This window comes from Carya illinoinensis, chromosome 5 (assembly GCF_018687715.1).
Source record: "Carya illinoinensis cultivar Pawnee chromosome 5, C.illinoinensisPawnee_v1, whole genome shotgun sequence".
Taxonomy (NCBI): domain Eukaryota; kingdom Viridiplantae; phylum Streptophyta; class Magnoliopsida; order Fagales; family Juglandaceae; genus Carya; species Carya illinoinensis.
The window spans coordinates 42315018-42327391 of NC_056756.1; the positions used below are offsets into that span (position 1 = coordinate 42315018).

The window sequence follows — 12374 nt, forward strand, 5'->3', positions numbered from 1 at the left end:
TCAAAAATTTCAAACCTAATCTTTTACTTTTGGCATATGACAAAAGGAGCACAATTTACTTTTCAAAAAATTCAAACCTAATCTTTTACTTTTGACATATGACAAAAAGAGCACACTTCACTTTTCAAAAAAAATTTCAAACAAAATCATCTACCTTTTGCATAAGTCAAAAAAAGTATCAATCACTTTTGAAAATATTCAAAGAAAACATGTACATATGAAAGATGACAATCAATCATCTTTAATATTTTCAAAATTCAAACCTTTAATCATGTAATGCACATGTGAAAGATAACAATCAATCATCTTTCAAAATTTTCAAATTTAATTTTTAAAATATTCATGCACATGTGGAAAATGTATTTTAATGCTTTATGATAAAATATTAATTTTGAACCTTAATCCTAATTTCGAATTTTTAAGAGATTTACAACATTACTCTATGACTTTAATGTGAACTTGTTCCTTTCTTGCTTATGCTTGTTTCTTTGATGTACTTGACCCCATTGTGTAGACAACTTGAGTTTGAGACTCCTTTATTTTTTGAATTCATTTGTTATCATCAAAATCCATGTGTAGATATATAATTACATAAAACTTAAAACTTTGGGTTCAACATTATCCTATGTGGAATGTTGATTCAGGAGCAACCAAACACATAGCGCGAGATCAAGTTGGTTTTGTGGAGTATAATCGGATTCCAGCTCAGAGTCGTGATATCAAGGTGGAGAAAAAAGCTAAAGTGGAGGTGCTGGGATTTGGTATCCGCAAGTTAGACTTGCAAGGTGGCCGCACTCTGTTTCCCTACGATGTGCTATACGTTCCTGAGATCCAACGAAACTGACTTTCCATTATTACTTTGGTTTTCAGACTGTATTTGAAAACAATGATGTTTCATTCTAATTGGGCAATGTTTTTTATGATTGTGCCTTTTTATCAGATAGTTTTATGATAAGATATGGATTATTTAAATATGAATGAGTCTATTGCTTTTCTTTTTACATCTGATAATTTGGATTCATATAAATGGCATGTTAGGCTTGGCCATATAGCATAAGAAAGAATGATTAGGTTAGATAGAGAAAGCCTGATAGACAATCTCGCTAAAGTTACATTGCTCACATGTGAACATTGTCTTATGGGAAAAGTTAAGAGAAAACAGTTTGGGAAAGCCACTAGGGCATCTTTTCTATTGCAATTAGTCCACTTAGACATATATGGTCCAATGTGTGTAAAGGCAAGACACGGAGGTATCTACTTCATCACATTTATAAATAATTTTTCGCATTATAGTCGTGTCTACTCAATTTTCCATAAGCCTTTAGGTAATATCTTAGTATGGTTGAGAATCAGTTAACAAGAGTTTAGAAACTCTAAGAACTAATCAAAGACAAGAATATCTATCTGAGCAATTTAAAAGGCTCTGTGATGAAAAAAGAATCAAAAGATAGTTAACACTGTCAAGTACGCTACAACAAAATAGTGTGTCAGAAAAGAGAAATCGAACACTGCTTGAGATGGTTAGGTCCATGATGGCACAAGCAAACCTACCAATTTCATTTTGGATGATGCACTTTTGACTGCTGCCTACATTCTTAACCAAGTGCCTTCTAAATCAATACCTTCCATCCCATATGAACTATGGACGGGTGAGAAACCCAATTTGAGTAACTTGCGGTCATATGGTTCAACGGGTTTGTTCATGATGTTTCTCATAAATATGAGAAGGTAAGCAATAGAGGAAAGAAGTATATCTATATAAGATACTCAAAACACAATACGGCTAATAGGTGAACAATCAGATGGAGCTATTACTAAGATTGAGTCACAAGATGTAGATTTCATAGAGGATGAGTTTCCAAGTAGGGGTGAGGTTGATAGGAGTTAGGAACTTCATGAGATATTTGATTGAGAGGAAGGCGCTCCAAGAGGTTTAGTTGAGAATGAGAAAGAAATTCCTCAAACTCCTACAAGTTATGAAAGTGTTTTGTCTCCGATTGGAAGCACACCACTTGTAAATCAACAACAACAACCTCAACCGCATAGAAGTAGGCGTGAAAGTGTTCCCTATCGTCGTTTTGAGATTAAAGGAAAAGTTTTCATGGTAGCTGCGCAAGATGATGATGAGTTTAGAACAATTCATGAGGTTCTCTCATCTTCTACTAAAGATGAGTGGATGAAAACACTAGATGATGAGATAGTTTATGAGGACTAACCAGGTTTGGGATCTAGTAGATCTATCGTTAGGGCACAAAGCTATTGGAAACAAATGGGTTCAAAAGGTAAAGTGCAAGTTGGATGGATCAATAGAAATTTAAAAAGCTTGCTTAGTGGCGAAAGAATATACCTAAAAAAATGGTATAAACTACGATGAAGCTTTTTCACTAGTGGTAAGGTTTGCCTCAATTTGCCTGATTCTAGCTATAGGAGCAGCGTACATGAATTTGGAACTCTATTAGATGAAGGTTAAGACAATATTTCTCAATGGAGAGCTAGATAAGGAGATCTGTATAGATCAACCCACATGGTCAAAGGTCAAAAGCGCAAGGTGTGCTAGCTCAAACGATATATGGATGGCCTAAAGCAATCATCTAGATAATGTTATCTCAGATTCCATCAAGCCATTCTCTTGAATGAATTTATGATGATCAATAAGGACCATTGTATCTATGTCAAAAGGTTCAAAAATAGTTTCATTACATTGTTATTGTATGTTGATGACATATTACTAGTTGGAAATGATACCTAGTTGATAGTCGCCACAAAAGAGTGGTTATCCTTTAATTTTGAAGGATATGGGTGAGTCATAATACATTTTGAGAGTTAAGATCTATAGAGATCGCTCAAAGAAACTTTTGTCTTTGTCTCAACAACTTTATATAAAGAGAGTTCTTAAGCACTTCCAATTAAGTGAATGTAAACCCATTGACACCACTATTGCAAGAAGCGAGAGTTTGTCCAAAAAGATGTGTCAGAAGACTCAAACAGAAATGGAAAAGATGGCTTGTATCCCTTATGCTAATGTTGTGGGTAGCTTGATGTATGTAATGATATGTACTTGGTCAAACATATGCTATGTATTTGACTTGGTGAGTATATTTCAATCATATCTCATACTAGTTCACTGGAAAGCAGTCAAGAGAATTATGAGATATCTCAAGGGAACTGCGAACTATGTTTTGTGTTATCAAGGTTCAGATTTGCAATTGAGATGTTAAAATGATGCTGATTGGGGCAATGACCTAAATAAGCACAAATCAACCACTGGGTATGTCTTTTTGCTCAACAATGTCGCTATTGCATCAAGTAGCAAGAAACAACTATGTATAGCTATATCCACCATGGAGGCAGAATACATAACTTGTTCTGTAGCAGTTTAAGAAGTTGTTTGGTTATAAATGTACCTCAAGCATTTAGACATTGGCATGAATACATCAGATCCAGTGATGATATTCTAGGATAGCATGATAGCTTTCACATATCTTAAGGATTCAAAGTATCATAGAATAACCAAACACATAGATATCAGATATCACTACATCAGAGAAATGGTAGCGCAAAAGCAAGTGGTCTTGAAACACCTTTCTACAAGTTGTATAGTTGCTGATCCCTAGACAAAGCCTATAGAAAGAAATGTTTTTAAGGCTCATGTTAGGAATCTAGGACTGTGTAGATTGTAAATGTAATTTGTGTTTCAATTGAAAATAAGATGTAAACTTTCCTTTGGGATATTAATGCAATATGATTTAGTTCTTGTCTTTATTGTATTGATTTTTCGATACACACATAAGATATGTCAATAGGTTTAGATCGGCTCACTCACATGAGCGATTAACTCTGGTACTTAAGTAGCAAGTAGAGATGAGACATTGTATCACTAGGTACTTGTCCAAAGGGATAAGTTAGTTAATACAAAGATATGTTGCCTTAATGGGAGCTAATGTGAGGTCTATTGAAAGGACTATGCATGGGTACCCCCACAATCCATATAGCCTGTGGTTAGTCGAATGTGAGATCCTCTTTGACGTCTTAGAGGCGAACAAATGAAAGAACTTAGGTTAGACGCTTAAGAAGCGGCTAGACTAAGATTTGTACGGTGTTGATATAAACATATGCTCTTTGAGGAAGAGAAATCCATCATAACATGTCTTCATACTACATGTGCTTATTTGACCAAATGAATAAGTAAGGAAATGGTTCCCTTCTTTCTTACTGTGTGAGTCTCATATTTTTAAGTGTCATTTATTTACTTTTGACTATGTCATAAGATGGAGGTTGTGATATCCGCGACTTTGGCATGCTATATATGACTATAATTAATACAGTATAAAGAAGCATTGCTGGGAAAGCGATTCAATCAAAGTTGAATGACGTGAGGGTAAAGGGAAGACTATTCGACATCATATCTTCAATAGTATTTACTAACGTCAAACTATGACGCTACACATTGGTAGTGACTAAGGTTGTGAACACATTGAAATGATCTCAAGCATTGTTCTTAGTTTTTTGAACTCAAAAGGGTTTGAAAATGCTTGATTTGATGCGATCAAATGAATCTAGGATATGACAAGACACTTTAGGAATGTTATTATGATGGTCTTCTCTAGGAGAAATTTGGTATAGTACTCACACCTTTCTTATATAGATATGCTTGGTGGTTACATAGTCTATTTACTTGTATGAACAAGATTGAGAACATTAAAGAAATGCAAACTTGGGATCATACCCATTGTGTACGAGTGTGAGATATTGGATGGAGGGATGCCCATGTGGGCAGACCCCTCCCCTCCCCCGCATTACAAGCAATGTAATGCATGGCCCATGGCTTGTAACATGTAACGATAAGGCCATGTGTTACTGCCACTTAAATGGCAAAGTAAAGAAGGTCAGCCATGTAGGGTGGATTATAGTCCCTCTCAGTTGATTTTTGGTAATCATCTGAAATAGAAAAACTCTATCTTTTTATTGTCATTTGAAATAGTTTTTAGGCTGCAAATGTGTTGAGTGTTACTCTAGTCTGTACTGCATAGTATACTTCATCACTAAGAGGAAACACTTGAGATTTGCTAAACTGGATAAACTTGTAAAGCAACTTAATAAGATGTGTTTGAGGTATTTTCGCTGTGCTTAATTTCTTATGATTTCCAATCCAAATTATAAGGAAAGTGGCGTTTGAACTAAAGGGTTTTGGTTGAGAAAATCTTGTAAAAGCTCTCCTAAGTTAAACTGGGACAATGACGTAATATTTTAAAAGAGTTATGTGATTGATATAAGTTTGGTACCAAACTTAGTTTGGTACCACTGGTGGAGCATTGGCTTTTAGCTTTTCTTTTGCACCTTGGGTGACAACAGTGGAGGAGCATATAGCTTCATCTCTAGGCTTTAGCCCTATAGTTGAAGCTGATTGATCGTGAATCATTAGGCACCTTTTGGATATAAGAAATGAATCATCTCATCAATATTATAATTTTTTTAAAATTTTTATATAAAATATAATAAATAATTCAATTTTTTCAAATTATAAAATAATAATGATATTAAAAAATAATATTTTAATAATATTTTATTCCATTTTTAATTTTTATTTCAACTCATTTCATTTCAATTTACTATTCAAATCACTCATAAAGAAATACTTAACAAACTTATTTTTGTGAATATATTAGATTGTAAATATACATATTATATATTATTAAAAATAGATTCGATGTATCTGATTAAACTATGTAGCGCCTAAATTTGATTTTTGTGAGATTTCGTATTTCATGTTCAACACGGCACTCCTCTTTTCTTTTGGTTTGAATCTGTCCTCTTTTTATGGTTAAAATCTAAAAGCTTGAGTGGTAAGCTTACAATTTCTTCCCTGTTAATTTTCTTTTAATCTTGGATTTATCCAATAACCTTTGTCTGAGTTTACGGTCAAAAGTTTCGGGCTTGTGTTCCCCCACATTCTCTACGATAGATGGTGATAATGACCAGGTTCGATGGTCAAACTTTGGACCCTACTAGATGACTCCTACGTAGAACCAAGGCTGAGATGACTTCGAACCACATTAAAGAGGCAGTAGAAAGTGACATAAATATCAAGTTAAATTATAAATTGTAAACTTTAAACTAAAAAAATTATTTATTAGCCTTATTTTTAATACACAATTAACATGAAAACTTTAAACATCAACAGTGCTAAAAAATTATTGATTTTTTTTATTTAAATTATATAATGGGTCTCAATATAAATGTTATATTAACAAACCGATTTACGTATAGTAAAATTCTATCAAATAATAATAATAATAATAATAAAGCATGTTGTTAAGGGTATTCATGAACCACATTTTATTTCAAAACACACATAGACAAATTGTCCTAAAGAACTATTTTATGTCTCGTTTGGTTACACAGTTTAGATAAGATGAGATAAGATAAAATATTTTAAATAGTAATAAAATTTTTTAATTAAGATGAGATTAAATGGTTTGTAAAAAGTATGTGTTTAGATAATGAGATGAGATAAAATAACTTTTACTTTTTACAATTTGATAAATAAAGAAAAAAGAGTGAGCCCTACTAATAATTGAAAATCATTTAATAATTATTAAATAATAATTATAAATACTTTAAATCCCAATTTTATATATTAAAAGAGATCTTATATCAAAGCAAGATAAGATACATATGCAATATAATGGCATTAATTGGATGGGTGTCAGAAGGGGTTTTCAAATTGTCTGAAATATGTATAAGAGTGATGAATCATCTCACACCACACATTTTATATATTTTAAAATTTTTTATTATTTTTTATTTTTTGTAAACTAATTGAGTTGTTCTACTTATCATACATACACCACATACTTGTTATAAGAAAAATAAAAAATTAAAATTAAAATAAGTACAGTGTGTGGTCTGTGAGAATAATAACTAGAATTATTCATATGTACAGTGTAGAGATAAAGCTAGATGAGTTTAAAACATGGTTTTAACCAGTGTTTTTAATTTCGTACCATACTGGCTACTGGTTCAGTACAGTAATTGTACTTATTTCATACCAGTCCAAATACCGGCCGGTATTTCGACCTTTACTTTTTTTTTTCATTTCTTCAAACTACAAGCTTATTTTTTTACCCACAATTCAGACTAGTCTATTTATAATTTATATATATGTATTTATGCATAATTTATTTATATATGTTATTATTTTGGAATAGAATTAATATATATATTTATATATATAATTTATTCATATATTGACTTTCCTGAAATGGTATATGAAACGGTACCAATATTGAAATATTTCATTTCAGTGCCTTGACCGGTATGGCGCCCGGTACAATATTTAAAACATTGGTTTTAACCGGCGGTGGACCAACATTTACCTAAACCCTTCAAAATTTTTTGAAAAATAAAAATATATCTTAGAATTCAATCATAATTTTATAAATATAGAAAATGGCCCCCAAAAAAAATTATAATCCCTAAATGCTCTGCAAAAGTTTATAAAATTCTAATATACTTAGATATGTCTCTCCAATTTTTTTCCTATAGTTCTAGAATTTTGTATAATTTATATATATTATTTATTTTCAAAAGTGTGGTCTCACCAAAATTAAATCAAATCTAAGTTTAGGAGAAATAATAAACTCATTAATATGAATCCTAAAGTTTTTTGTTATACAATATTATGTTTCTTAATATAGAATTCAAAATGAAATACAACAAAAATTATTTAAAGTTAGTGATCTATAAAAAAAATAGTTGAGAGGTTTTATCCTCAAGACTTTATTAAACGAGAAAAACTTATTTAAAGTCTCAATTATAGTATTATATGTTTAATATGACACGAAAATATGTAGAATTTACATAAAACTTAATAAATTATTTTACGTACTGGAATGAAAGATGATATTTTAAAAAATTAATTGATAGTTTCTATGAAGCAAATAAATTATAAATATCTCATTACAAAAATAATAATGGATATATAAATATTATTTCATGAAATATTATCGTCAAAAAATATGAAATATATATAAGACATTATATTTTTAGAATTTTATTTTTAAGTATATATTGCAAATTATTGAGATTTAATTTTATATATAATTATATTTTTATGATTTTTGAATTTCAATATATTACATGTTAGAAAATTTGGCCCCTTAAAAAAAGTTGCTAGTTCATGGCCGCTGGTTTTAACCATTTGGATACAGATAAAAACAAGTCGTACAATTCATGGTTTGTGTTTTATCTATGGATCGAAACTGGACGTTAGATTATCAAACCTGATTACGAGATAATGTGAACCTTCAAAATTCCAAATTTCCCCCTGAGCTTCTTTTTAGATTTCTATGAAGAATGGTCAAGCCGTGCCAGCCTTGACAACAATTTTTTCAATGCACGTTTCTAAATATGTCTATATATGTCGAGAGTGGGAGCCGACCTTTCCTGATAAGTTATAAACATCAAACTTCCCTCGTTTCCTTCGCATTTGCATCACTCTCTTTGGTTAATCCAATATGGAGTCTCCTAGCATTCTCAAGTTCACAATTCCTCTCTCTTGCTTCTTTACGCTTTTACTGTCTGCTGCCACACTGAAACCTGTATTTGCTTCGAAAGTTTGCAACTTTCCGGCAATCTTTAACTTTGGCGACTCAAACTCAGATACTGGAGGATTGTCTGCTACCCTCGTAAGAGCCACACCGCCTAACGGGGAGACCTATTTTGGCAAGCCTGCCGGAAGGTTCTCCGATGGCCGGCTCACGATTGATTTCATGGGTACGTACCTTGACTTTTAGCTTAGCTCAGCTTATATTATATACTAACTATTAAGGAATCAGATTCAACTGCAGTGTAAGGGTAGAATGAATAGAATTTCATTTTGTAAAATGTTGCAGAAAGAGACCCAGTATATGGCCTAAATTTGTAGTACTAATAGGCCATGATCATGAAGATCCATGGACACAGTACTTAAACACGATAGAACAGCCAAGTAGCCAACGTAGGATCATGGGTTCTCCTGCGCATAGAAAAACTATCTAGATTATCAGAAGCTCCTCAGAAGTAAGCTCTGTAGCCATTCTGCAATTACTAAAACCAATAGGATGCATGGATTCCCAAATCCGGCCAGTGCTTTTCATTATCATTTTAATGGATGGATGAAGAGGGGAGGATAGGAAATAGATGAGACGAAGGTAAATAGAAATGAAATGGTTTGTAAATAATAGTGAAATAATTTAAATTAAGATATTTTATTGGGTCTCTGAAAATGAGATAGAAAAAATTGAATAAAAATATTATAAAATTAAAATATTATTATAATATAGTTTTTAATATTATTTTTAGTTTAAAATTTAAAAAAGTTGTATTATTTTTTTATATTTTTATAAATTTTCAAAAATTTTAATAATTAAAAGAAAAAATTGAAGATTTTAAAATTAAAAAACACTAATATTTGAAAATTTTTTAGATGAGATATATTTTCTAAATTAAAAAAATCGTAAATCTAATAGAGTGCCATGTGGGGGCCCTGTATTTATTGGACATTGATTGATCCCATCGGCCGTTAACGCACGTGGACTTCACATGAGACCCAGTTGAAGTAGGGCACAATGGAGTTTTGACCGATCAAGTAATGCTGTCCAAGGCACAAATCTTGCAGCAGACTTCCAAGTCCAACAGTGTGGACACAGTGCTGAGGACTAGATTAAGTTAATTCCCATTATCTTACATGATATAAATTCTCACTCGTTTGATTTAATCGAATGGTTACAGCAATGGGTGTTGGTCTTCCATATCTGAGTGCATACCTTGATTCCTTGGGAACTAACTTCAAACATGGTGCAAACTTTGCCACGGCTGGATCCACAATCAGACTACCATCCAGAATTATACCTGCTGCAGGTGGATTTAGTCCCTTCTACCTCGATGTCCAATACTCACAATTTGAGCAGTTCAAAGAAAGATCACAGATTATAAGGCGACAAGGTAAAATGGATACCCCACTAGTTGTTTTGTTCCTTAATATAATTGGTTTTTTTTAGAGTGCATATAAAACATCTTTATCATCTACTACCTTTATGCTTTCAATTGAAATTTGTTTCTCTTGTAGGAGGAATATATGCACATCTGATGCCCAAGAAGGATTATTTTCCTAAAGCTTTATACACATTTGATATCGGTCAGAATGATCTTGGTGAGGGATTCTTTGGTAACATGACTGTAGAGGAAGTCAGTGCATCTATTCCCGATATTCTTGACAAGTTCTCTCTTAATGTTAAGGTAAATTAAGACTACAAAGAAAAGAAAGAAGAAAAAGAGGTAACCTTTGTTTTGTTTTCTGTTAATGATAATCAAGTGAAATTAATGATGATGATGCAGAATATATACAAGTTGGGAGCTAGATCATTTTGGATCCACAATACTGGACCAATTGGTTGCCTTCCCTATATTTTGGCCACTTTTCCATCAGCTCAAAGGGACAGCTATGGCTGTGCAAAGCCTTATAATGATGTAGCTCAGTCTTTCAATCACAAGTTGAAGGAGGCCATTGTTCAACTCAGGATCGATCTTGCTTCAGCTGCAATCACATATGTAGATATCTACTCTGTCAAGTACTCCCTTTATAGAGAGCCACATAAATACGGTAAGTCTTATTATATTGCAAAAAGTTTATTTCTCTATGTCATTTCTAACTTCACAAATTAAAATCTTGCTTTGGTAATATAAGAATGGTTGTTTCTGTTCTCAATGTTTATTATTTTTATGATCATTTTCATGTTTGGGTTGAGAAATGTGCAGGATTTGAGCTTCCACTTGTTGCATGTTGTGGGTATGGAGGAAAGTACAACTACAGCAGTAGTGTTGGGTGTGGAGGAACAGTGACAGTGAATGGAAGCCAAATATTTGTTGGTTCATGTGAGCGCCCCTCGATCAGAGTAAACTGGGATGGAATTCACTATACTGAGGCTGCCAACAAGTTTGTCTTTGCTCAGATTTCAACTGGAGCGTTCTCGGATCCACCTGTGCCCTTGAAAATGGCATGTCACCAAGTTTAAATTCGTGTTCACACATATTTTACGTAAATAAAAAGAGAAATAATTTATAAAGTTAAACAAGTCGGTGCAAGCCTTTGGAAAAAGTAGATCTCATTTTGAAAAAGTGTAAAAAAAAAAATAAACATTTTTTAGTGGGACCACTTTTTCACACAGGACCTACCCGAAATTTGTCTATTTAAAACTTGTATCTTACATTACTCAAATAAAATTAAGTTTACAAAGATATTTCTTGCTCAATTGTAATAGAAAAATGATAATGATATTCTTACACCTCATTTATTACTATTTTACTCCCCAGCTATTTTTTTTTAAGATAGCTCTACAGTCATCATTGGGGGCTCCCTCTAGTGCATTTCATCTATATTTTTCTTTTTTCTTTTTTTCACATGCATTTTTTTAACACTTTTAAATAATTTAAAAAAAGTCACAATATCATTAAAACACTTCCTTGGGCATTAAATACAAAAAAAATTTAAAACATCTAAGCTGGAAGACTAGCAGTTTTCTTTTTTTAATGTCAATTTTTATAAAATTGAATTTTTTTTAATTAAATTATATGATTATATTAGTTGATTGAATTTAATTTTTTATAGATTATGCAATAATATCATATTATGATATTTTTAATCCAGATTCAAAGAGCAAAAAATAACTTGAGAGTAAAATAATAATAAATAAGATGTAAGAGTATCATTACTCAGAAAAATGTTGAGGCAATCGGCCATGATATTTAATAAGACAACTATTTATTATGTATTTGTTATTATTAATGAAATTGTGTGTATTCTCCCTCTCCCTCTCCATATCGTAATCCTAAAAGACCTTCCTCTCCATCTCTCTCTCCCCTCCATTTTGTGTTCAAACTGGGATTAATGGGAACAGAAATGCTGGTCATATTGAGAGTTAGGTCCTGAATGGGTCCCGATAATTTTTTTTTATTTAATAATTAAAGAAGTATGTTTTAATAACATTGTGAATTTTTCTTTGAAAAAATAATAAAAAGACTTTTTGTACTTCTGGGGAGCCGTCTCATGCTCATCCTTGGTGGATGCGGCACGGCTATTAATGGAAAACCGATTTCCTACGTTCCAGTTTTCGGCTTTGGAAAACGAACTCAACACAGCAAACCAATTCCATCCATTTGGATGCTCTTTGCTAATTAGGTTTCAGCTCAAGGTGCTAAAATTTCTCGTTTTCTCATTGAAAGTCTTAAACATGATTTTTTCTAACTCCTATTATTGGTCTTCGATCTCATCCAAGTCCCTTATCTTTCTGCCACGACAAGCATTGGGTTCTAACTAGGGTTTGGTTTTCTTGGGG

General features: G+C 32.2%; 1 protein-coding gene across 1 annotated transcript; it reads left to right on the forward strand.

Annotated features, from left to right (window-relative positions):
- Positions 1-8448: 8448 nt before the first annotated feature.
- On the forward strand, positions 8449-11344 carry LOC122309821 (esterase-like). Its single transcript, XM_043123499.1, has 5 exons — positions 8449-8775; positions 9772-9984; positions 10109-10278; positions 10378-10642; positions 10798-11344. Exons 1-5 carry the CDS (start codon positions 8517-8519, stop codon positions 11052-11054), a joined length of 1164 nt encoding a protein of 387 aa, XP_042979433.1. The 5' UTR covers positions 8449-8516; the 3' UTR covers positions 11055-11344.
- The last annotated feature ends 1030 nt before the right edge of the window (positions 11345-12374 follow it).

Coding starts and splice junctions, on each gene's coding strand:
- LOC122309821 (XM_043123499.1), top strand. CDS start 8,517: ATGGAGTCTCCTAGCATTCTCAAGTTCACAATTCCTCTCTCTTGCTTC. Junction 8,776..9,771: donor GCTCACGATTGATTTCATGG/GTACGTACCTTG, acceptor GAATGGTTACAG/CAATGGGTGTTGGTCTTCCA. Junction 9,985..10,108: donor ACAGATTATAAGGCGACAAG/GTAAAATGGATA, acceptor TTTCTCTTGTAG/GAGGAATATATGCACATCTG.